Source organism: Larimichthys crocea, chromosome XVIII (genome assembly GCF_000972845.2).
Source record: "Larimichthys crocea isolate SSNF chromosome XVIII, L_crocea_2.0, whole genome shotgun sequence".
Classification (NCBI taxonomy): domain Eukaryota; kingdom Metazoa; phylum Chordata; class Actinopteri; family Sciaenidae; genus Larimichthys; species Larimichthys crocea.
In genome coordinates this window covers 13,646,688-13,673,351 of record NC_040028.1, presented here as the reverse complement: position 1 = coordinate 13,673,351, position 26,664 = coordinate 13,646,688, and the positions used below count along the sequence as shown (strand labels likewise).

General features: G+C 39.5%; 1 protein-coding gene across 1 annotated transcript; it reads right to left on the bottom strand.

Moving 5' to 3' along the window:
• Nucleotides 1-230: 230 nt before the first annotated feature.
• On the bottom strand, nucleotides 231-25,250 carry slc4a10b (solute carrier family 4 member 10b). The gene is made up of 26 exons (XM_019255188.2): nucleotides 24,987-25,250; nucleotides 24,107-24,148; nucleotides 17,879-17,960; nucleotides 14,698-14,850; nucleotides 14,461-14,599; nucleotides 13,845-14,005; nucleotides 13,530-13,715; nucleotides 12,385-12,473; nucleotides 10,926-11,083; nucleotides 10,702-10,789; nucleotides 9,893-10,039; nucleotides 9,708-9,811; nucleotides 8,567-8,741; nucleotides 8,272-8,405; nucleotides 7,724-7,969; nucleotides 7,476-7,581; nucleotides 6,912-7,073; nucleotides 6,575-6,688; nucleotides 6,329-6,490; nucleotides 5,975-6,226; nucleotides 4,954-5,022; nucleotides 3,063-3,236; nucleotides 2,631-2,750; nucleotides 2,485-2,552; nucleotides 2,267-2,372; nucleotides 231-1,324 (listed from the first exon to the last, which is right to left on the bottom strand). The coding sequence occupies exons 1-25, from the start codon at nucleotides 25,242-25,244 to the stop codon at nucleotides 2,297-2,299; spliced, it is 3,465 nt and encodes a 1,154-aa protein (XP_019110733.2). The 5' UTR covers nucleotides 25,245-25,250; the 3' UTR covers nucleotides 231-1,324; nucleotides 2,267-2,296.
• Between the last annotated feature and the right edge of the window lie 1,414 nt (nucleotides 25,251-26,664).

Sequence of the window (26,664 nt, the reverse complement as noted above, 5' to 3'; positions counted from 1 at the left end):
CAGTTACATTTCACTATAATTGTTCTTTAATGATTCTTGTGACAAATTCACTAGATTTAATTTTTTTGTTAATGCACATTGAGGACTCATAAAATCAGGAGTTACCCGTTAGTTTTGCGTGTTTTTGTGCTGTTATTATACTTTTAACCATCTTTCTATTTCTGCTGTGAGCAAACCATGATGATTCGGTGTGTGTGTGTGGCAGTGACAAGACAAACAACATTGCTCGTAGAAATTTATTAAGTTAAAATAACAATGACAAGATATACATAATAAATAATAAAATTGCGTATTTTTAAAAATAAGCCCATCCCAAGTTATTTCCAAACTCCACTTTTCATTGTAATCCTCAGATGCATAACAGAATTAGAAATGTTTTTAAGGTTAATTGCGCCTGCGATGACGCTTTTTAATTTATGACTCACCAAACTTTATAGAAACATTAAAACAATTTGTATTCAAATTTACATTTACAAAATAAGCAATACACTGTCACCAGGAAGCAAAATACTGCGAGTCTCTGTTAGACTACAAGGTTTTTGGTAGCAAACATTTTATTCCATAAAATAAACGTAGATAAATAATTTATCATATAAATAAATAGTTTTGGCAAAAAGTGCTGTTGCATTTGGTTCTCAAGAGACATATGAATATTGCCCTTTATTGATCACTTTAAAGCATTCAGTCCTGTCAGTCCCAATTATTACATGGGATTCAAAATGGTCTCAGCTGATACACAGACATCACAAATGTGTATTTTATTTTACGTTATTGAGATTTCTACACATTTGTGTATGGCTTTTCAGAGGATTTTTATATGGTTATGATCAAGAATGATCATAGGCTTTAAAAATATCTACTAGACGATCACATTCAGTTTCACACCAACGTCTACAGAGAAGTTAAAGAATAAAGAACGAGAGGGAATCGGTGCATAAATAGATAAGCAATCCAGGGATAAGTTGATATGATGGCAATTCAAAATGCAAAGTTTATAACAAAATGAATACTTTTTTTTTTTTTTAGACAGAAACTTGAAAACAGTCTTTTAGCAATACCAATCTTTTACATTTACATAACTTACATTCAGTGTCCGGATTTAGAGAGTAAAAACATTAACACAAGAAGATAGTAAGGTTTGTGACACGTCAGATAACACAATTATTCACTTACACACAGATTTATAAGACTTAATATTGAAAGGTTGTTCGAAATGCGGACGTGTCTACGAACACACAGAAGGGACAGTTACAAAGACTCACAAAGCTGTCCTCCATCTTCTTCATCTTACGTTTCTCGTCTCGCACACCCGTGTTGTGATATACTGTGAGCATTGTAGTCAAATCAAGAAAGAAAAGACGGACGTATAATTAGTAGATACACATATAATAAGCATTTATTGTCTTATCAAAGGTAAAATAACTTATTACTGTATGTACAATAGCCCTTTCCAGACTTGCATATTATTATATACTGTAAAGTATAAAGTCAGATAAAGTAAAGTATAAGTAAGTGAGTGAATACATGTACTAGGTCTCTTTCAATACTGAACAAGTGTAGTATTTAATTTTGTGGCAGTTAAGTGGTGATGAGTTTCAAGACTTCTCAAACAGAGGCTGCACACACACATACACACACAGCCGTCAGGAGCAATATGGGGTTCAATACCAGTAATCAGTGACCAGTGATCCTCCAAATACTAGGTGACCTGAACTACAACCTAAACCACAGCCACCCCCGTCAATCTGCTCATCCAACAACAGACAAAAAAGTGAATACACATACTTCCCACAATGTAGAACTATTCCTTTAAATCCAAAATTCAAAAACCTAAACGACTAAACAATAGTTAATAGAAAAGATACTTGACTGTTTAAGTCTCATTTGACAGCTGGTGTTCCTGGTCCAAATACTAGTAAACATTATAATACTAGTATAGTATTATGATGTGCCTCATGGCAGCCAGCCCTGTAGAAAGAAGGAAATAATGCTGTCGCACAATTTCCCAATTTAAATATTTATCTAAGCTTATTAGTGCCCACACACAGTGCAGACCCAAGAATCACTGAACTTTAAGGTACTTCAGTTTTCTTTTTTAGTTTTTGGAGCTGAAGGGGGTCGGTCTAAAGAATTATACTTTTATAATGAATAATATATTAATAATCACAAAATTAAAAGAAATATTTTCATCTCTGTCAACACAACACTATCTAGATAAACTATGAGTGCATATGCTGTATATAAAACAATACAAAAAGTGACTTACTATAAAGTTTTGAGGTCTTTCTCAAATAGTTTAGCTGTTTGCATTCCAGGTATTTCCAAAAGAACCTTTTGACATTTCATCTGTGATGTTGATGATTGGTATTCCTCTGTGAAAAGACAAGCCAGGTTAACTTAAAGGTGATTTACACTCACATTTATAAAATTAACAAAACAAACATATTAGCAGTGGTATAAATGTTTCTTGTAATGAAAACTTACTTGTACCCTTCTAATGGTACTTGCACTATTGCCTCATCTTCTGCCAGTATACTCTGCTCCTCCTCCTCCTGAAGAAACACACTTTAAATACTGAATATAAATGAAAATAAATGAAACAGGACATGCATGTTTTGGCTTTACAGCACCTCTGCAGCATCCTCAAGCTTCTTCTTCTTGCTCTCTGGCATGAGGTCATCCAGCCAGCTCAACTCTCTCTTGGTAAAGAAACAGTCCATTAGCTTCCTGATGAACACCAGAGCCAACACCTGCGAAATCGACAGTTTAAATGTCAGCTCTGCATGTTCCATGTGTTATTTTGGGAGAATTGAAACAGACAGGAACTGGTTTGGAAAAGAGGAACTGCTGTCACAGGATGAAACACACCCACAGAGCTATGCTCCTGAACAAATATTGTGGTTACATTATTTTAGTTACCTCCAATAACTCAGAGCAGATGTAGACGCCAAACTGACCCCAGTAACATACCTGTATTCACACACTGACCCTGCTAACACTTCAGTTATGTGTGCTGCCTGTGTAATGGTCCTGCAGATGATATAATTGGACTGTTTACACACCATCATGGGAAACACAATGGCAGCCTTGGAGGTCTTGATGAGCCAGAGCAGAACCAAACAGCTGAGCTGGATGATGGTGAAGAGGTGCACTTTCCTCAGGGGTACATGTCGTAGATAGACGAAGTCCGGCTGGTGCTTAGCTGGCATAGCGAACAGTGTCAGACGGTCAAAGAACTGCAGAGGATAAATGATAATAAAAATAAAAGTCTGCAATAAACAACAATAATAAGCCACCTGGGGGCATCAGACAGAAGCTGTGAACACAAAACTGACATATCATTACCTTTTAAGTTGATACTGTGAACTTTTTTATAAATCCAGTAGCTACAGAGTAACATAAGTCACTCAGGCTTACTGTTTTCTAGCTCCGTTTTTGGTCTCTATCAACTCCTGAGAGAAATATTAGCTGTTAAATGCTCCACTATGTTCCCCAACTAGTCACTGACTGTATCTGTCTATCGTCTGGTGTTGAGCAAGTATTGTACAGCGGGTGCCGCCTGCCAAAATAGTAAAGCTGGAGACTTGACAGTTAAACAATGAGCTGAAACTCATTACAAAGCCTGTTAAAGCCGAAGTAAACAGTCTGAGGTGATAATATTCTGTAGGGTCATTATTATTTGTTATTAATTACAGTTACTTTATCTCATCTATCCCTATAATGTACCTTTTAAGAGCAGAAACAGCAACCCATGCACATGAAATGTAGGGTTACTATACGTGAAACACCCACAGAGCAACTCTGCATTGTTTCTGTGACTTTTTAAAATTTTTTAATCTTGTTGCCTCCCCGGCATCAAAGAGCGAATACCACTGACTAGCTGGTGGACAAATTCAAACACGTATCAAGCTACCAAGTTAAAAACATTACATAAAAAAATGGTATTGCTGCTGAGGCCCAGTTACATTGCCCACTCACCCGGCTCAGGTTCTGGTGCCCATTCAGCATCGCTCCCCCGTCTGCAACCCCCACCACCCTGGGCCTGAAAACCCCCCACTTCACACAGGTCCAAAACGTCTGTGTTACAAACACTAACACTCCCTTGATGTTCACAATACTCACAGTCCAGGCAGCCTGGCAAACAAACTGAGCTAACATTACCGAAAAGCAGCTATAATGCACAGCAGTTTATTGTGAATCACAGAGAGTTGATGCAGAGCAGCCAGAAGACATCAGAGGGAAAACCATTAAACATTTTCTCCATAAAATATGAGCCAGTTTCACTAAAATCAGCGAAATGGTTGGTGGTTTGTGACTTAGTGCCATAAAGTGCTGCACACTTCTTGCGTGTGGTGCCAAGATCAGGCATACATGGCACAGAGCGGGAACGACAGAGGCGCTATTCATCCAATTACAAGTGGGGGTAGCATCAAAAAGTTTAAGATCTGTTATTCTATGGAAGAATAGTTACATAATGTCGCTTTAATTTAAATAGAATTTACAAAAACAATAATAGAACACATTTCAAAGAGAAGAAAATAAGAAATAAACAGGGCAATTAAATAACAGTCAGGTGTTCTGTAAGTGCTGGGAACACACTAGAGGCCAATTAACACGTTTTATCTGGGCAGCCAGACAATATGGAGGCGATTCCCGATCATGGCTCGGTGAGAATTAACACAGATTATCCGTAGGGTCTACAAATTAAAAACTAACCACACAGACCAACTGTCTGTCTAATCTCAGCCATGCGGATAATCTAAAAAAGAAGTTTCATATTTAAAACAGAGACAGTTTTGAAAGTGTGTGATAGGCATATTTTAAATTTTGGGAATTTGGGGTTGATGTCACAAACAATTTACTGCGATGCAATTAACTTTCAACATCAGATAAAAAAATTTAAAAAAAGATTAAATACAGTGAAATTCAAATAATTAGAATAATTCAAATTACCTGAATGCCTCTGAGAGAAGATGCTCCCATGTAGAGGAATACTCCATACAACACAGGCATAGGAATGAACTGAAGAACAAAAAAAGTGTCAGTAACGCAATTATGTAAACCAGTAACTTCTCTACTTCAGCAGGCCTGCTGCACTGCACTCAATAATTAACCAAGGAACATTAGACCCCATTTACACCTTTTCATAAAATGCAATCTGTATCAATCTGTAGGAAAAAAATGCATATTAATGTAATGTGTTAATGCGTCATGATCAGAATGTCATTGTGTGATATTATGTAAACACAATCTGTATGAAGTTCTGACATTCCTAGTCCACACGACATAACGCTGATACAGATATTTGTTTTTAGCCAACATAAAATATAGATTGTTGTTCAGATTTAGAGACGAAAGCATTGAATTACTGATTATACATCTATTCTGTGTCAAAACATCAAGAGGACTGCATGAAAAATGAAAAATAAAAGCAACACAGGAGGGACATTAATGATATATACTGTAGGAAGAAATACTAAGCTATATAATCTATCTAGACTAGGACTAATCTACACACCAGTACTTAAAGACACCAGGATGAGGTGGCACATTATTTTTAATACAAAAAAAAAAGGAATAACTTCATGTATTGCATTTTCTGAATTCACGAGAGGGGTCAAATAATTAAGAATTTTCCATAGACAGTGTCTCACAAAGTTTATATTTTTAAGTTAAACATTTTTAAGTGAGCCTTTAATCACTTGCGCAGGTTCAGGTGTGAGGGACTGAGATCTGATTGAACACATTATAAATATCAGGTGCAAAGGCAAGTTTACTATCTGGATAATGCATCTGAATAGAGATGCATTTTAATACCAGGTGTAAATAGGGTGTTTAATGTCTTAAGGATGAAGCAGTGGGAATGCATAGAACAATTACAGACAGATACTTCATGTGTCTCAACAATATGTGGTGGATAACTGCACACAGATCAAAATGCAAACATACGAACAACAAAAAGACTGTGTCTGACCTTCAGCACGGATGTCATGAAGACAGAGCAGCCCATGAGGGTGAAGATCATGAGGCCAGTGAAGCGTTGCTCTCTGATGCCGAGGAACTTGGGCTGCTCTCCAGGCGCCGAGCACTCTGACTCAAGCTTCAGGCTGTTGACGTGGGTGATGGAGAGGACGGTGGCTGCTACGAACCACGGCAAGCCCATCACAGAGCACACGCCAAGCATCACCCCCACCATGAAGAGATCCAGGTGGTAACCGCAGCCTTTCTGAAAGCGGAAACCACCAGTAAATAAAGACGAAACGGAACAACCAAAGATGCTACATGAGATATATCATAAATGCATTTAAATGTCAGGGCAGAGAACTACCTTGAGTTTGTGTTCCTTCCTGTTGATGATGACAGCAGTGATCTGCTGGTCCATGAAGATGAGGATGGTACAAAGCAGAGCTGGAAGCACCGTAATGACTGCAGTCCACCAGGGATTGGGCCCCAGTGGGTTGATCAACCAACCTCGATCATCCCGGGTTGGCTGAAAAAATGACAATGCTTTTTATCATTAACTTATTTGTGGCAAAAATCTGAAAAATGTGATATCTTTTGTGGACAAGCTCACCTTAAACACACTGGGAACCTGTAGTTTTGGAGAGGGGATCCCTAAGCCGTAGTCGACTAAGACCATAGTAAGGATGGTGAAGAAAACAGCAAAGTCACTGATGATGGCCCTCACCTGTTGGAGGAAAATGTGAAAAATACCTATAGATCATTCAGTTTCATTTATTTTACTCAATTTAATCCCAAACAGGAAACAGGACACTTCATTTTCCAAATGTCCTCATTTGCAGTATCTATATTTGACCACTAGAGTGCACCACTGCACTTTGCTACCAAAGCCACGTTAAGCAGCAGCTGTGGAAGATTTGCCTCCATGCTTGGTTGTCATGATAATGTACCTTTGTAGGAAAGTAATTGCTGAACTTGAATTCCTTGAGGAAGGCGGACATGAGGACGGTGGAAAAGAAGAGAATGACACACCAGAAGAGGACGTCAGGAACGTAGGGACCATGGGGGCCGCAGGCGCTGCCCACAAACTCCCCACGCTTTTCAATACAATCCTGCAACAACAGGTAGAGGGGGTAGTTATCTATACTTATTACATGATTAGCAGTAAATCAGCATCTGCAGACTCTATGTTTCCACAAACAGGGTTTATGAGCATCCGCGTGGACAAAAAAAAAAAACGTAACAAAAATGTTGCTTTTATAGTGATTTGCAATGAGTAATCCAATATAATCCAGCTCACATGCCCTTAATCTCCTCTGTTCGGCTTCCTCCATCTGTGAAAGCATGCCACTTTAAGGTGGGGAACCTAAATGTAATATTTTCAGTCTGTCTTTGTGTACTTCAATAATTCCTGCTGTTGTGTACGTATAAAAGGAAAAAAAAACATGACTGATGGATTTTTTTTGTTGTTTTTTTTTATTTCTCTCTACTTTTTTTGGGCCGTGGGTTTGTACCTTGACCTCCAGTGCTTCCCAGTAGATTTCTGAGGCAGTAACATTGTTGATCTCCCAATACTTCAGGGTGCCATTGGAGGGGTCAGAAGGCTCAACACATGAACATCTGTGGAAACGCATGAACATCTGGGTAAATAATCCTTCATCTGTCAGGGATTTACAGCACCTCCAAGAAGTATACTTAGTAATTATCCTCTTTTTTTCACAACTTCAGACAGTGTATTGTGTGAGAATAAGGGTCCACATACGAGTACATGGTGAGTTTGTCCAGGTTGTTGTTCTTGTTGAAGGGATAGTGGTCTCCCAGGTGGACAAGTTTCTCTAAGGCCTCATAGATGAAGATGATGCAGATGAGTGAGGCGAAGGCTTCCTCTGTAAAACGAGTGATGTAGCGAACCAAGGAACTGGCGTCCGTAGCCACCAGCACAATGCAGAGAAAAGCTGTCCACAGGCCGATACAGGCTCTCAGTGACAGATAGGACAAGCCATACTCCCTAAGTGGAAACAAAAGGGGAAAAATCACTATGGGACATATCTGACCGCATTATATATTGATTGATTTAGTTTAGTAATGTGGGTGGATTGCAGGAAGTCATTATGGCAGTGAAATTAAATGGTATTTTGTCTATAAAATCAGAACATTTAATGTACATGAGGCCAGATGTTTGAGGGACGGTTCATTCATGTCGATCCCACTAAGCCGATAAACATCAATGCAATCATAAAATTATATAAGTCAAAGGCATTTGGTAAATTTATGTGATTATGTGCACACGTCACATTAAAGGACACATACTTGCAGAATTTGAACAATATCTTTTCAAACACAAGCACTGGCCCTGTGCTGCCCAGGATGGTGAGGGGCTGCCCAGAAAACAGAGAATAGGCTATTCCAGTCAGCGAGGCTCCGAACAGCGACTCAATTGCACTCTGGGGAATAGGAAATGACAGAAAGACTATTGACGGATAGTTACTTTAAAAATCTTTACTATATTGACCTACAACTGTTGCCTGGTTTAATGTACTGTAAGGTTAGTACAGTGTACAGCAGTGCACTGTGAACATTTAGAAGGAAAGGGCATGTGATTTACGATGCGTCCTTCTGTTGCCTCGCCCAATAGTCCTCCGAAGGTGATGACAGGGGACATGCAGGCACAGTAGAGGAAGAGGAAAGAGGCCACACACTGTAGACTAATGGCATCAGTGTAGTCGGACAGGTAGTGGGGTGCCTTGCGCTTGATGTCTAGAAACAGGCCACCAAACCACCTGGAAATATAAAAAGAAACTCTTCACTCGTGTCATTTATTCACATTTCATGGCAGATACTCTAACAACTTTTTTTTAAAACACCAAAAGAAATTCATTTTCTTTTTTGACAGACTTACTAAAAAATACTAGAATTTGTTCTTTTCTTTCTCTCCTAACTTGCTTTTCTTCCATTGCCTTCTCCCCAATGTTCAACTCTTAGTGTGACAGAGCCCTATGATAGAAAAGTCTAGCTGCAAATAGACATTTCAAGGCAGGATGTTTCTATGGAAACCACTTTATAACTACAACTACAGACCAAGTTTACCCAGAAATAGCTGATCAGCATTACAGTTTAATTTTCTATGTATATTTTAGAAAACAAATGAGGAAACACTGATGTCACATTCAGTCATTTATTTTTTTAAATATTATTCCACCTGTTAGGCGTTATTTATCGCCTTATTTGAGCATTAGTATATCATCTATCAGCAAATCTTTTGATGATTTTAAGGAACAACTCTAACATTTTTTTAAATAACCTATTTTTTAAAGATTTTTGGGGGGCTTTTGAACCTTTATTTGATAGTAGCAGCCACATAGTGACAGGAAAATAAGGAATGAGAGAGATAGAGGCAAAGGGCCTTTGTACATGAGCCGTACACTCTACCAGGTGAGCTACTTGAAGAATCACAGCAACAAAATCCCATTTTGTATTACTATACTGCAGGCGCTCTCCAAATTCCTCTTTGTACATAACAAAGATACATACAAACATAAAACTGTAAGTGTGATGTAAAGCTCTGGAGGCTCAGTAGTCCAATTATCTGCAACAAAGTAGTGCGCGTAGTGAGCAGGCTTGCATGCTGTACTGCCACAGCACTGTATATCACCAGTTTAGCATGAGGTACTTACTCATTAAAAATATAAAATCTATTTAAAGACTTCATGCTTCACTACATGCTCTTTACTGTTGTGATTCCCCACCTCCCAGTTCGTTGCAGTTCTGGACCCGCGTGGCCACCGTCTTCCTCTTCCTCGTCACCCTCTACTAATCCGTTAGGTAAAATGTTACTTCTCTTCCTCTTCTCCTGTTTAACAGAAAATACACAGCGGTTAGGTTCACGTGTCCTAGAGAAGAGAAAAAAAGAAGACAACTAAACCCTACTAACCTGTGATGGTACATTTTTTGGTGGCTCTATACGTATGGATGGGTCCCACTCTCCTGGAGGCAGGACTGTCACTTGATCGAGGAATTCGTCAATCCCAGCGATCAGATCATTGCGGTCTTTAGCTTTATAGGCGACATCATGGAAAACCTGGAAACAGAAAAATATGAAACGTTGACGGCAGCTGCACTCCTGACTCAAACCTTGACTAAGTGCCGTGCAGTGCACATGCTGCACGGTACCGTATATGCAAGCCTCACCACTCCCCAGAGTCAAGATGCATAGATTTATCTTACAGATTTATGGATAATAAAATGCAGGAATGTCTGCCAACTGCAAGCGAACAGACAGGCACATTCACACTTATTTCTTTAGCCTTAACTTAACCCTATATAAACATGTTCAGAACATAACATACAAACACAGACAGAGCCAGGGCTAGGCTATTCAAACTTAAAGCTCACTATGAAACAACAAGTTCACCACTGACTCACAGTTGTCCCTGATGTAATATGACGTTTCATCAAATCTACTCATTCCGGAGAGTGTATAATAAAGTTTGAGGACATGAGGGCTGACTAATCGCTGAAGACATGTCATAAAAGCTCCGAGCTGTGTTTCATGCTGAGAAATGTTCCATCACTTCATGAATTTGTTGAGCTCTGCTGGGCCTGTGAATTTATGCAAAGTTCCTGCAGAAAGTCGACATCTGGTTGACAATCAAAACAATCCACCCTCTTTCAATCATTAATAAATAAATAAAGCACATATATGACACTAACATAGTAATAAGCTGTTCTTCAGTGACTTACCTCATCTGTCATGAGTGTTGCAATGGACCTCCCAATCTCATGATACTGAGGCGCTCTACCTACAGGCCCTAAAAGGATAAACAGAAACCTAAAGGCAAAAAAAAAATTATAGTTTTTCAATCAAATCTGGATCAGGACTCATATGCATATTTATTCAATATCAGATTCAGCAGGATAAGTAAGAGACATTTATAGCAGATCTAGTTGAATCAGCCTGCAGTAACCTTGTGGCGATAGGGACTTCTGTGAGCCCACTGAGCAGGACCGCCGGTGAGAGGCGGACAAACGCCACCACAGGCTTGTTCAGAAATTCCAGCTCTCCCACTAAGACGTTACACGCCTCGGCCCCTATCGGGATCTTCTTCATGAAATGAAGGTCTATCTGAAAGAGGACACAAAAGAGAGAGAGTATAACATAAGAGAACTTAACGCCATTTTCCGATTAGCTTATGGTCTAAGCTGCTTTGACTGAGAGCGTGCTTTGAAAAGTTTAAACAGATCACTCAAGTTTGACAGTGAATTCTATAAATAAGATCCTCACATTGACCCCACCTGTTGAGTATGAGGATGGAGATCCCAAAATATGATACTCTTGTAGTAGCTCTGTCTGCTTTTTACTCTAGAAAGTGAAACTGCATTGTACAGAATATTTTGGAATATTAAAGCTGTTGATTTTTCAGCGATAATTATGTGGAGTTGACAAGTGTTGACTAGAGTGTTGTTTGTTCCTTTATATGGCTCTAGGGTGGCTGATTTTTTGATATATTGATGGGTTAAAACAATAAACACTACTATAGTGCTGTTTATTTTGTGCTGTGCGCATCAAGTGAATAATAATATAGTGTATAAGTTGCAAGATAAATTGTATGCATGAAAAAAAAGGCTGCTGTGCATGCTGTGAGTTTACCATTTCTAAAAATACCCTCTGTATAAGCTGAGTGCATTTTCTAAATGTTTCAGTGCACAGGAAAAAAGCAAATGTTGACCTCGACACAAGATTAAATACATATACATTATGCAGGAGGATTTTATCTTTGTCTGTATGTGGTTCTCATGTAGATATCGCCAGTGCTGAGTGACTTAAAATAGTTAACGTGGTTATAATCCTAATCCTTTACTAGATGACTGCGGGAGTAAAGGTCTGGGTGTGTGTGTGTCAATACAACAATAAGTTTTACATCAGAATACAGACAATGACACAGACACAATTAAATAACAATCATATGTTTGTCATTTATGACCTGATTACTTTTAGTAAGAATTACATTTGACTGACACTGAGGAAAGCAATCATATTTAAATGGCGGCCTATTTTTCGCATGTAAAATCTACATTTAGTCTCTTTTTTCCATTTTTTTGCATAATGTAAAATCTACATTTAGTCTCTTTTTTCCATTTTTTTGCATATAAAATCAACAACATTTTTACAATATTTTCCTCTGAGGTATGGTGAAGTATAAGTCTAAAGTAGTATGAAATAAAGTAAAGTAAAGTAAAGTGCAGTTAAGTTAAGTTAAGTTAAGTTAAGTTAAGTAAAGTAAAGTAAAGTAAAGTAAAGTAAAGTTAAGTTAAGTTAAGTTAAGTTAAGTTAAGTTAAGTTAAGTTTTCCGACATTATGTTCATAACTTGTGAAACAAAGTACTGTATGTATTACAGTGTAGCCACACAGTGTGTGTACTATACCTTGCTAAAGTCCACAGAACTGTTTTCTCTGCTGGTGTCTCCTTTCCCGTCTGGACACGCTAAGTGAGACTGTGAGGACGTTATCTGACCTGGATAATCCAGAAGTGAGAATTGTGAATAATTTCCAAAAACCTTCTCAACATTTCAGCCTTTCAGCAGCTGAGACAAAGTATAGAGAATACCTCTAGAGAGGACAAACAGGAGTGAGGATCACACAGAGACAGATTTCAGTGCTGTTGTGGATAAAACCAACCAGATTTTCATCACTACTCATCACTCTAAAAAAAAACAATCCACACTCACGTTAACGTGATTACTGACAAGCTGCCTGACAGGCCTGGCCTAATTTCTTTCAGCATTAAGCAGCGGGGTCAAAAAATTAACACTAATTATACAGTTTGATACACTCACAATGATGTGGAGCTTATCAGAGTAAGAATGCCACACCAGTGAAATGAAATTGCTCCTAGTAAACTAGAAAATGATTGAACAGTTTGGTGTGTTCTGCGTAACTAATTTTGTCATGTGGACTGTTGGCAAACCTGAAGCTCATCAAATGTATCTGGCAAAGATATAGACAAGTAAATACTTCCAATTACAAGCTGGACTAAATTTATCCCACAATTCAACCAAATAGATATTGTACTGTGAAGATGAACAGAAAACAAATATGTATATTTATAGAAAGTACTTTTGAAATATTGTTTTCTTGATCTTATCTCAATCGCTTCGACCCAGCAAAAGCAACCTATTTTTAAGTTGCCAGTATCAACGCAAATGATGAGAACACTCCCCTCTACAATATGTTATTTAAGCTGGTAGAGGGACAAGGGCATGCTGTATAAACCAGCACCTGTTGACTTCAGTGGGGCTGTGGCAGGTGGGTGGGCAGATGGTGGGTGGTGGATAGAATCAGGATGAAGAAAAGATGGGAACGTACACAAGTTAGGACCATATGCTTAGAAAACACATATACATATTGCATATTTACAAAGTATCCACATTTAAACACCACTGAGCAGATTCATTCCAGAACCAAGTAAAGAAACCTAAATAACTTAAATAATCACAGAGGTCTGACTGTCTTAAATGGTCCTGAAACCACTGCAATAGAGGGTGTTCTTACAGCTGCTCGATTTTCTCACCGTTCTTGTCCAGGTGGAGCTCCGACGCCCGTCGACTCATGTCAGCAAATGAGCGTACGATCGGCAGCCGATTAGCCAGCTTCTTCTGGCTCTGATGATGGTGCTGCTTCAGCAGTGTTTCACGCACTTTCTTTCTGAGTTCATCTCCCAGTGGTGAGTATAACTCTTGGTGGTCCAACACCATGTCTAAGGTAGAAACAGATTGTGTTGGATTCACCTGTCAGGGTTCTGAGTGTGCACATATTTATAGATATATGCACGTCAAACAACTGTCAGGAGCACAAACTTTGTTGCGCGTCTTATTATAGTAGTTACCTGAGATCTCTTCGATGGTATTAGCCCTCATGTCGAGCAGCACGGTGCTGTTGATAATGCAGCTTCGCAGCTCAAACAGACTGTGTAGAGACAGAGTGGCTACGTAGGGTTTACTCCATCGCTCTCCTCCATCCTCAACATCCTCCTCGAACTTCAGCCACCTGTAACAGCAGTTTGAGTACCAGTCAGGAGAGGCCAGCAGACGGCAAACTGGCCAGCCATCTGCTCTTGCTGCAATAACAACGCTCATACATTCTGGATCCTCTCTCTCTCTCTCTTTCTTGCTCTCAGTCTTACTCATTTACTGCCCTTCCTTATTGCCTCTCATCAGGGCATCACTGTAAATAAAATATGTCTGATTTATCATTTTAACAGACCATACTTCATCTAATACATTCTACATCTTAACACTGACATTTATCAAAAAAGGAAAGAAGCAATTACGATAAAGTACAATTACTTAACATAATGGGAACTCAAACATTAGACACACAGCTACATCTTTCATCAGTGTAAGTGGGATCATGGGCATGACCAGTCCATTCAATCAGAGCTTTCAGCAGTGACATGTAGGTCACGACTGTGTGTAAATAGTACGTTAATGTCATGACAGTACCTGGCGCTTTCCCTCCACTCAGAATCCTCTCCATCCCTCACACAGATTTCATCCATCTCCGTGAAGAGGTCATGAGGGATGTGCTCCTCGTCATCGTCCTCAGTGCCCAGCAGGAACTGCACTCTCTGGGAGGGAGTGTCTGAGAACGCAAGGAATTATAGTGAGTCATGAGACAGTGAATAAAAATACTATTTGTCTGTGCTGTGATGCATGCACGTCCAGGAGTGTGGCCAGTACCATAAACAGGAGACTCACTACCCTCCTCCAAGGTGAGGGCCCGGTCAATGCTCCTCTTCTTGTGTTTGTTTCCATGGTGACGGTGCCTGCGATGACTGCGGTGCCTGGTACTGCCCAAGGGGACGTGGACCCCGATGTAGAGAGTCCTGTGGCCTAGGGACACATCCCACACTGGTTAGAGGAGGATCAGCTGCAACGTGCCTGTCTGTGTCTGTGTGCTTTAAGGAGCTTTACAGATAATCATTATTATTATGCTGATCAGGGTTTAGCACTACTTCTTTGTGTTACTCCATTAAGCTTTGTTATTTATTATAGGCGACTGCTACATCCTGAGTGTTTTTGATATGATAAAGTGCATCACAGATGATACATATATAATAACATAATGCTTACTGCTGCTATATAATGCACCATTTCCACACAGCACATGTGCAGATAATAGCACCTGTTACAGCTGTACAATAAACCTGAATCAAAGTTACGTTGCCAACATGAAAATAAGGTTATTGAGGGATTTTCTAGACATGATGTTTGGATTTGTTTAATGAGAAACAAGAAGTAAAGATTTATTGAAAAGATATTTAGGAGGTATGTCTTTCAGATAATAATAATAACAATACTAATAATAATACATCCATTTCATATTCAGTACATAAAAGTTTTTCCTGAGTTAGCAATCCTTTACCAACAATTACTACATGAATCATTGTGTGTACAAATGAGCACAGTAGGGATGCAGGATATGGATTCAGTTGATAACCTACTTTTCATGGCCAATACTGATAAGATAACTGACAAGTTTTTGTATAAAAAAATTCAAGTTCAATACCTTTAGTTAATGCACATTTGAGTGTAGAAAGGCTAATGTGTAGTGAGCTAACTGAACCTAAATATGTAACTGACATCACGACTATTAACTGAAGAACTCACTTCAAATGTTCATTTATTTATAAATGTTCACAGACATACTTTGGCTTTCATAGAACAAATAAAATATATTATTAATATTTATTATTACCAATTGCTATTTTAGCATCTATCATTTAATAACCAGACTAATGAAAATCTCTCGTTATCGGCCAATAATTTGCTCAGCAGGGGAATATAATTTTAATGAAAGCATACTGGGGATCAGTGACCTGATTCACAAAGAAATTACGACAATTAGTGTGGCATGAGATTACAGTTTGTATAGTATTGTATCAATACTATATATAGTATCCTTTTAATGCAGGCAATATGGCTTTGACAATTAAAGTGTGAATTTACAGATGGAATGTGTAAAATGTGATGGTGCAATTATCTATAAAGAGGCGTTTGCATTCGTATCTACTGTTCTTGTTTGTAAATTGCGATGCACAAATTCCAGCTGCTCTGTGAATTTGTGTTGCCGGGTTGTTATGCCTTGTACCACTATCTATGTGTATCCATGTTTGTGTTTGTCTGTTTGCAGATATGAAACAGCGTGATAGAGAGAGAGAGAGAGAGAGAGAGAGTGTTTGCACTTGTAAGTCAGCCCACTCAGCTCGTTGCAGTATGACAAGCCCATACTGTACAGCACATACAGCGCTCCTCAGAATGATTGGCACAGCTATGCCACAATACTGTGTATACGTATACCACAAGTAATAAAAAGATCGCTGTGAAGGATTTAAAATCTAGCGGTGTAGTTGTGTATTGCAACCCTCTCCTTCCTAGCATGAAGAAGAAGAAACTACAGCAAAATGCACAAAGAAACAAAAATATTTTGCATTTTAATATTAAAGCCAAAACATGCAATTGCCCATGTACAGACATTAGATGTTCTTCTGAATATTCAGAGCAGTTCACTATCAATAACCTCTGAAGCTTGTGTTCTTAGCGTGTTCTTAGTTTGTCAGACCAAAGAAGAAAGTGTTATTAACCACTCAGACAAATCTGAATGATTAAAAATATCGACAAGTTTAAGAAATTCGGTGTCAAAATCGGGTAAAATTGAGCAGTATTCTCAGCAGGACTGTTTTGGCGTGTCCTCTGAATGTGCAGAAGGCACGCCCATTCGTAGGAGCAGTCAAGCAGCAACTTTGAAGGGACTGAAACGTGTCAGATGGGTTCAGAAAATGACATGACTAACTTTGAAACACTCTGAGTGAGATGAATTAATCTCTATCTCTCTGCTAGGGGTGCAGGGGTATGCCCAGGGTGGCCTCAGCGTGTCATCGAGCCACCCTTTAGGACCGCCCACAAAATCCTGGACTAAAAACTGGTGAAAACTGTTTTAACCTCTGACGCCACATTTCAGTAATATATCTTTCAGTCTTTTCACATGTTTTCAGCAACTTTTATATCTTTTAACTCTTAATGTATGTATGTAACATACTGAATGTATTTTGAAAGAAATCTCAGAATTACCTTTACACAGTCTTTAATATAGCTGCAATCTTTTAAGAAATGCCATCCACAGTATAATCTCTTTCACTTCTGCTTACACATCTCCAAATAATTCTCATGTTTCGCAGCATCTCTCAAGCTTAATATAAAAGTGATGGCCAATTTTTATTGTTGAGCTTTCTGGCAAGAAATTGCAAAGAGCAGCCTTACAATGAGCCGTGAAACATTTTACAGATCGAATAATATGTTGTGAGTTAAGGTGTAAAGTTTAGTTGAGTTGAGTGTCATTAATGTAGGAAAGTTGTTTATACACCTACTGAAGCAATGTGTTTATCCCACACACGCAGCAGCCATGAGTGAAGCACACCGCACCCACACTAACAGTGTCATACTAAAAGTAAAGTTTATTCAGCGATTACATATTTGATCAATTGTTGGAGTGGCGTGTGAAATTGAAAAGCTGAAAAGCTCCTTTTAATTTGGCTTAAAAGCTGAAAAGCTGTGTATTGTTGTCTTTTGTTTACAAGCACAGATGGGGAAAGCTGCTGGCCTTCAGTTATCCAAAATTACTCAGTCATACTGTTTGTATTAGTATCTTTGTTTTGACTGTCCATGTTTTTCAGTGGTTATGAAATTACTGATGCAAACTCAGCTCACCCACAGTTTTCTACCTCCCACTCTTGCTCTCGTCTTTTAACTATAAAAAAGCTGTCAAGAGCAGAAAGGACAGAGTAGGCGGACTCAGCGGCAGCAGCCTTTCAGAGCCTGGAGCTTTTTGTATTCCAGATGCATTCAGAGGCAGTTCAGGTACCTTCAAGATCTTCCTTCTCAAAGTTGGTTCCCAGTTGGGATCGTGCTCCTCCTCTGTCCACCACGGCCTCGTCATCGTTCCTCTGTTGGACACATGAACACACTATAAACATTATTCAAGAGCACACAGCTGGAGGTGGAGCATAATTATATATTACATCTTATTAAATGAATGTATCTTCCAGCATACTGATGTGTCCTGAACATGAAATACAGCTTTTGTTGACTTGGTGTTGCCTCACAGTCGAGGGCATTATGAACCAACACATTATCCAACCAAATAGTGCGTTGCCATGGATACTAATTGCACATCTCATCTTGAGGAAAGAGAAAAGTATCATCTTAGTCCAAAAAGAAAGCTTTTCATGATGGGAACAATAAATAATTCACCTACAATTAAAGTTTACCTTACGTTTAATTTGCTTCCTTTTCAGTGACCTATACTGTTCTGTTACAGAGACGCGAGCGCTAAAGGTGAATCGCTGCTTGACCTCAAATCAATTTACAAAAAAAGTTTGGTAAAGTTAGTTTGTATTCTCTTTAACTGGCTGCTGTTTTATTTATTTTTTACCCTTTTCATTTATCCATCTTGTTCAACCACCCACACGTATCCAGTTACAACAACATGTTAGACTTCTTCTTAATTGGAGGAGAGAGATAAAACAAATCATCAGGCTGTATTCCAAATAAAATTAAATGTTTTTTTTAATCATTACCAGCTTCGATATGATGCCACTAATTGTCATTGCAACGGGTGTGCAAGTTATAGGAGTGGATCATGTGGAGGTTAATGGAGGAGACAAAAATCAAGCACTGCAAAAAAAAAAAAACCTTTACACAGAGCTTTTTTTTTAGATTAAAAGAGAAAATACTGAATTAAAATGATTAAAAATACAATTATGGTTATTTAAGCTAGATTTCCCATTGGCCCTCCTGTCCTACAGAACCAACGTGATACTGTAAGTAATGAACATCTAATTTACATGTGACAAAAGCTGATTAGCAGTTAACCTCAGCCAGTTAAATTTTGGCAGATCAACATAAGACCTTTAGCAGGCCATGCAGTCGTTGCATAGCAGGAGATGGATTAGAGCTCATGGATCTACTTGATTAGAGTCAGATCACTGAGAGAAACTGCACTCTGTAGTGTGAATGTCGGGCTGCTTATGTAATACTCGTGAAAGAAGATGAGAGGGAGTAGGTGGCAAGAGGGAAAACCAGCAGAAATCATTATTCGTCAGTGCATGCGAGGATCAAAGCTCAACTTCTGAATTCTGAATCTGAACACCAGCACGCTATCACAGCTCAGCATGGCTATTATCAGGCACACTAATGAAAGGGCCATGCAGCACAAAGGTGTCAACCAGTGTGGACAGAAATATGAAGAGGCTGTGGTGGGATAAGGTGTGGTCACTGGTCACCAACCAACAGCACACTCTCTACCCATGAAATAAATGTGCCAATGGAGGTGGTGCAAAGGGGGAAAGGCAAAATTATGAGGCAAATTTACATGTTTATTTTAATCTAGGTAACTTTATTTCTTCTTTCTAGGTTACTTTTAACAAGATCTCTGACATGCAGATGGTATATGTGGAGCTAATTTCTACTACTTTATATACTGCCACGGTGGACGGTTAACAGTGCCATGTATGTTATGTTTTATATTAATTATGTGAAACTGCAAAGAATTAGTGTTACAAAATGAAAAAAGTGTTATGACTGTGGTCATATTTTTTGTAGTCTGCTGTGTTTGTTTGTGTGCCCTGTGTTTTTGTTTCCAATTTTATATGTAAATAGGGATGTGCCACCCCCGGTACATGATTGGTGGAGTGATTCCAGGCCCTAGCCTGTGATTGGCTGCAGCTGCAAACCACCTGGTATATAAGGAGCCAAGATGGCAGCCATCAGGTGGAAACTAGCACTTCCTCATCCTCTCCCAACCAGCCACATGTCCTTCTGTGTAACCCTTTGTGCTAGATTAGTACTGAGTAGTTTTTTGTTTGAAAGGTAGGGATGGACTGCCATTTTGTTTTCGTTAGCTAGAAGGTAAGTCCATTGTCATTTGTTTTCTGAAGGTTAGTGATTTGTTTTCTGGAGAGAATTTTTGGTTTTAGTTGTTGTTTTGCCCTTGGTCCACCCTGAAGTTGATACCCATAGTTATAGTTGTTTGATCCCTGATTATGTAAATAAATAATTTTCTTTTCTATAAAACTTGTTCTAATGGCTACTCGGGACTCAGAAGATTGGGGACACTTTCTTGTTATGCCCTAGCCACCCCTAGACCCTAGACTTCTAAAATGTAGTGGAGGAGTATAAAGTAGCATAAAATGTAAATACTCAATACAAGTGCAGTACTTAAGAACAATGTAGTTAGTGTGCTGTGGGTTAAAAACATTAGCCAGCTCTGGGACTAACACGTCCATTTCATGGGAGACAGTCCCGGAGGACTCCATAGAAAGGCTCAGGGAAGTCTTCACCCCTGAGGTCTTGTCTCATGTAAAACCGAACACTACAATTAGAAAGTACACGCCTTTTCGCCTTCCTTGCCCAAGTTAGTATAAGCGCCTTCTTCGTCTGGTTGCGATGACAACCAGCTGTTAAGGCCTCGTTACTGCCCCCTCGGTGCAAGAGTTGAAGTTTGGTTCTTTTCAGGAAGTCGGATCATTTGACTCATCATTTAAATGTACTAACTTAATTGTAATTTCAAAAATTAAAATAAACTGCTCTCGGACATGAGCTGGCTCCCATCGTTCACTTAACAGAGCCAGCTCTTTGAACCAGCTCGTTCACGATTGACACATCACTACTGCAACGTAAAGGTGAGATCGCTTCACTGGAAGTGTTTTCAAACTGTATTTTTTTAGGTTTCACAAGAGAAAATACTTAAAGGAGGTGTACTAACTGGTTGCTTTGGCGATAATATATGTCTGGTTAATTGCCCCACCTTTGTTAAAGTAGGCCCACAGTGCACATCCATCCCCTCCCCTGATGTTTTCTGTCCAGTCACAGTCCAACAAACAAACATTTCTGCTGCTTTACGGTCTGATGCGAACATAAAGTTGAGCTAAAAGAGGGTAAAAGTCTGTAGTGCTTTGGTGGTACTTCACTTATTCACTATCTTGCTGAGAGTTCAATGAGAAGATTGATACTGCTATCTTAAGACTGTTCTGTAAGCTACAGCCAGGAGACAATTAGGATTGGTGTGAATGGTTGTTTGTCTTTTCATGTCAGCCCTGTGATGAACTGATGACCTACCCAGGGTATACACCACCTCTCGCCCCACCTCAGCTGGGATCAGCTTCCCCACCGCTGTGATAGGGATAAGCAGCTATAGAAAATGGATGCATGGATGTTATGTCTGCATACACCACAGGTCATCTTCCATGGCATGAACACTGGCTCTAGATAAAGCCTTTTGCATTTTTCACGCATTTTGCAGGCCACTGTAGTTTCTCCTTCCACGAGAGATGTGGTCATACACAGAAGAGCTGGACATATGCCACTGTGATCTATTGGTTGTGCGTGATTAAAAGTCAGCGGATCACCAAAGATATTAGGATTGATGTCTTCACCAACTGTCATGAGAATCCAGTAGCTGATCAAAGAGCTGGGCTGACAGACTGAACAACTGGCATTGCAGAGCAACGCAGGTAGCGTGGTTAAAGACAGACTGTATCCTATTGTACACTTTAAGCACTTGGCCGATAAAACAATGTATGCATACATAAAATAAGAAGGAAAACCACCATTACTACCAGAAACATTCATCATACAACTGGTTACTGAGCAATCTGTGAAATGTGTGACTTATAAACACTGTCACATGATTACTTATCAGACCGTGCTGGTGTTGATTAGTGCACCAATGGTATGGACTTGAGTAAATCTCATTTGGCACTGTCATTTACTGTAAATCCAAGCAGCAACAGCTGGGACTGAGAAAGTAAAACAAACATACATGCAGTACAACTGGCTTTAGCACTGGGGAGAGTTCTGTAGGATCAATCCTGCCTCCTGGAAATTACAAAACAGACTCAAGCACTTATAAACAGTATTTTTATCCCGAAAGCTTGCTTGACATCAGCTTTTCCCTGAGCCATCTTGACCACCAGTTGACCATCGAAGCATTATGATAATGAAGGGCACTGCTGTTCACAGCTGCAGTGCCACATGGGCTGGCCAGGCCACAAGGCTGATGTTGATAATCTGTCTGCAAATATACAGGGCATGGATCAACATCTCTGCTCAGATTAAACTGCCAGTAGGCCTATTTGTTATCAACACACCAGACACATAATCCATATTTAATCTGTACTGTGCTCACATACGACGGTTACATTTCTGAAAACTATATCGCTATTGTGCACTACAGAAGTTAATGTGGATAAAAAACTGAACATCACTTTTCATTTCTTTGAGACTAAATGCATTCAACCAACGACACATTTCAGGGACATGGCATCTATTTTCCTACATATGATCTCAATGAAAGATGAAGAAGCAAGGTGAGGCATGCTCCAGAACATTTTGTGTTGTGTGGGACAATATAGCGATTCATGGTTGACAGACCATCCCAGGATGGTGTCACTTACTCTCTATTCGCCAACCCCATGTAAAGGTGTAAGGTGGAAAGTTTATATCCCACTTGGGTTACAGGAGTGAACCAAATGGCCAATGGCAGAAGACACGGCTGTCTAGCACTCTTGTATTTCTTATATATGTAGCTATTCCATACAAGTCTGCGTAGTGAATATGTATAGTTTGCATTTTATTACTGTAATAAGTTGTGAACTTGGAATTTCTCTGCAAAAATTACAGCATTTCTGTGACATAGTGTCAGGCAGCACAATCCATACAATAAAGAAGCACCCTTATTTTTGTTGTAATGGGATTTTGATTTATGCAAAGCTTGTAAATAAATAAAAAAGAAAGACAACAGTAAGGCGTGAACAGGAGAAATATACAAAATCTAAATAACTTTGATGTCCAGCACCGTAATGCCGAATTTTAATGTCTGGACCACACATACCTTTCTTAATAAGTGCACTATAATCACCTCAACCATCTGAAGCTTCAAAGCATCAAACTCCTGTATGAAACCATATGAACAGACTTATGCACAAAGCTGTTTTGGTGGGTTTGCTGCCATCGATTGGACAAAGAGATGTCTGGATGTAACATTAACACATAACCATGACAGCTCTACTAGAGGACTGGCAAACCACGCGGCTGAAGTGATATCACAGGATGTGGCACATATTTGGATCTGATCCCTACAGATGGCTGTGGCAATTTTGGAACCATCAGTGGCAGCAAAATCATTAACTGCACAGGCTTTCATGTGGCACTGTAATCCTTAAATGTGTCTGCTATAAACTTCAACATCCTGTAAGAGGACACATTAGTACTACTTTTTTTTTTTTAGATGCTATTTAAGATGTTTTACAGATTTGAGCTTTCCTCCTGGCAAACTTAATATCTGCATCCATCTCCAAACTTCAAGATAGGTCAGTAGTGGTCAGCAGGAAAAAGCTCTTTTACACTTTTGCCAGTATCTTTACACTCATTTTGGACACTTAGACAGAAAAGTCCCTGTCTATAAAACATCCAGAAAATGTCACTTTCCCTCTGCTAATCACATTTCCTCAAACAGACAGGTACTTTACATCGATAAACCAGTGAGTACGAGATGTTACAGCAGTGAAGACGATGATCAAGTCTTGTCCTACCTGATATTTGAGGGGCCAGGGAGCCTCCAGGTTTTCAGAATGCATGAGCTTTGCCTCTGCGTCCTCTACTATATGATGAGATTAGACAGAGTGCAACACTGTCTAAAAGCCGAGCTCTGCAGTTCAAACTCCTGCTGCCCCTGCTCACACCATGCCTGGTAGCCGCTGATGCCCTTCTGTTGTGTCAAACAACTGTAATTTGCAATCTATCGACAGCGCCACCAATCTCTCATCGTGAGATTATAACTGTGACATCACTGGCCGCTGCTGGCCAAAATCAAAGCTAAATTCATGCCGTGCCTCCCTCCTCTCTTTCCTCTTTAGGTGTTTGTAAAGTAAAGCTGTATAAACTTGTCATGCATCAAATCCATTTGGTCACTCCAAGGAGAGTTTAGTGACTTGCACTCTACCTCAATGCAACAAAAATATACATTTCATAGTTTTAAACATTAACTGTGATCTTTGAAGTGATGGAAGCCAGGGGGGAGGGTGTGACTCACCAAACTTCTGCTGCAAACTGATGAGCCAAAGGAAGAACTGACCTGAAAGATTATAGAAAAATCATCACTTTAGTTTAACAGGTTCACTTTCGCATTGACTTTCCCCCACCCCAGATCGGATAAAGATTAACTGACATCTGATTATTTTTAGACACTTAAATGTTCAGCCACTTTTAAGGTCATGTTGGGACCTTTTATATTTTGAAATCAAAAGGCATGTAGCTTTTTAGACTGAGAAAACTCTCAGTCTAAAAGCCTGTCTGTTTTTAAATCTTCAGCTAAATGGGAAAGAAATCTATTTTGACGTAAACAGCAAATGGATAATGACAACAAATCTCCTCTGAAATGATCAGCAAAGACCAGTGGGGAGGGTCCACGTGTCCCCTGAGAGACTTCTTTTACATCAACAGGATTTCTCCAAAAATGCTTGTAGAGATAGTTTATTATTACATATTATTTTGTGCAGCCTGCAGCATCACTCCATCATACATTTGCTGCATTTTAAACCTTAATCTATGTCACAATTTCATTACAACAAAGACACAAGGTCACTTCCATCATGAATTTACTGTATTAATAGGACGGCTGTCACAACAGGGCCTATATGAAATGATATAGCACAGAGTGTGTAATGGGACATTACTTCATCACTGTGAAACAGTTTCATACTTAAAGACAAAAGAAGAACCAGTGAACGCCTCTTAGTTGTGACTGTATCAAGTCAGAGAGTAACTTTAATCATGCTTCTAAAGAGAGTTGAGTTAGCTCACTAAAAATAGATTAGTCATCATTTCATTATGTCATAAGCTGACATGCTGTCAACACAATCCACAGGTATATATAAGTAAATATTTGTCCCCAGAGATGAAGTGCTCTTTACCGTAGGCAGGAGCGGCTCTATCTGGGCACCTTGATCCGTGTTGTCCATCTTCTTCCTCCTCTCAGCAGACAGAGATGGATGGATGGATGGATGGATGGATGGATGGATGGATGGAGCACAGACCTCCGCTGTGTGCGTAATCCCGGCAGGTGTAGCGAGTAACTGAGCGAGCACACAGCGGTCACATGTGTTTGATCGTCGTCGGTCAGCAGCTCGGTGATGATTCGCGCCTCTCCTGCTTGTCTCCTTCCCGTTCATGAAAACATGCGCATTCCTGCGCGCTGACGTGGACGCGTCACTCTTTCAAGTGTTTCACCTTTATTTTTTCAGGCGCAGAAAATCTGCAGCCATTATCTTTAGTTTTACGTGTCAGTGCAGGTTATATGATCATTTGTCATTGTTTTATTATTGTTAAACACAGTTTGCATGAGCTTAACTGCGGAGGACTACTTCACTCCACACTCTGCTCTGTATCCTGTGTTAAGTCTGTCCCACTACATTTTCCTTCCTGGAAATTAAAACTCCAAAACTCCAGACGTGCTGACATAAAAATCCTCATGTCAGTCACGCAGTAAATTGCCTAATTTTTGATTGATCCTCTGTCTATATATGTCAGAATATGTCTGTCCCAAAAAAAATCAGACTTGTATGTCTCAGCTGTGACCTTCAACTGAAGAAGTTTAGAGGATGTCTTGCTAGATCAAGGGCAGAAACTGAGGGATCAACCTCAGATTTTAAGAAAAAATAGGTTAGAGAGCCACTTTTATTTATTTGGGATGTTATGATAGAGCAATGAGAGCATGTTATTTGTAATAATGTATATTGCTCCTATAAAAGCATACTAAATATACCTTTCTGTGATGTGGTTCTCTAACTTTAGACCCCTTGAACTTGTCACCTTTAACCCCACTTGTAAGGACAGTTGTTGGCTCCCTGCTGCACATCCAAAGGTGCTGGTCTACCTCTGAGAATCAACATTATGCTGTTGAAAGACTCCACCGTGAGGAACCGTCACCATACTGAGTGCCACTTGATCCATTTGGATGCAGGATGCCACCCATGTCGGTGCGTAAAGTTGACATTATGATAAGTCCTTCTAGTTTTAACTTGTTTGTTGTGTGTTGAGTGTTTACTGCATTCATGAGAGCTTGATTGCAGCTTCTACTTTTTTTGGCACTACAGTTGTGAGGCTTTTTTAACAGCATGGGATTCCTTTAACTAATATAATAACAGTAAAGCATCGCCATCTGGTGTAGGTTTCTATCCACGTGTGGCTAAATCCAGAGGCAAACCGCTGTTGTTGTTGTGTTTTTTTTTAATTGAGCCATAAATAGAAGTTTATTAAGAAATCTTCCGATTCCTCAGAGCTGCCCCTGGACTACACTGACCTCCCGAGAGCCACATAATGAAAAAGCTGTGTGATTACAGGACCTGCATTCAGTTATCGCCATCTGCTGTTTATCCCTGGGAAGGCCTATCACTGACTGTCACACACACACGCACACACACACACACGCACACACACACGCACACACACACCAGCTTTATGACAAGCTAAATGCCACGCATCTTACTGACAGCTGTGCGCATTTCCTTCACACTGAAATTCCAATTAAGTGCACATTGCGCTTATTATGTATCACTTTTAATTATGCATTGTTTAAACTTGATTAATTTG

Coding starts and splice junctions, on each gene's coding strand:
- slc4a10b (XM_019255188.2), bottom strand. CDS start 25,244: ATGAACGGGAAGGAGACAAGCAGGAGAGGCGCGAATCATCACCGAGCT. Junction 10,040..10,701: donor CAACACTCATGACAGATGAG/GTAAGTCACTGA, acceptor TTCTGTTTCCAG/GTTTTCCATGATGTCGCCTA. Junction 6,227..6,328: donor GGAAGGAACACAAACTCAAG/GTAGTTCTCTGC, acceptor TTCCGCTTTCAG/AAAGGCTGCGGTTACCACCT.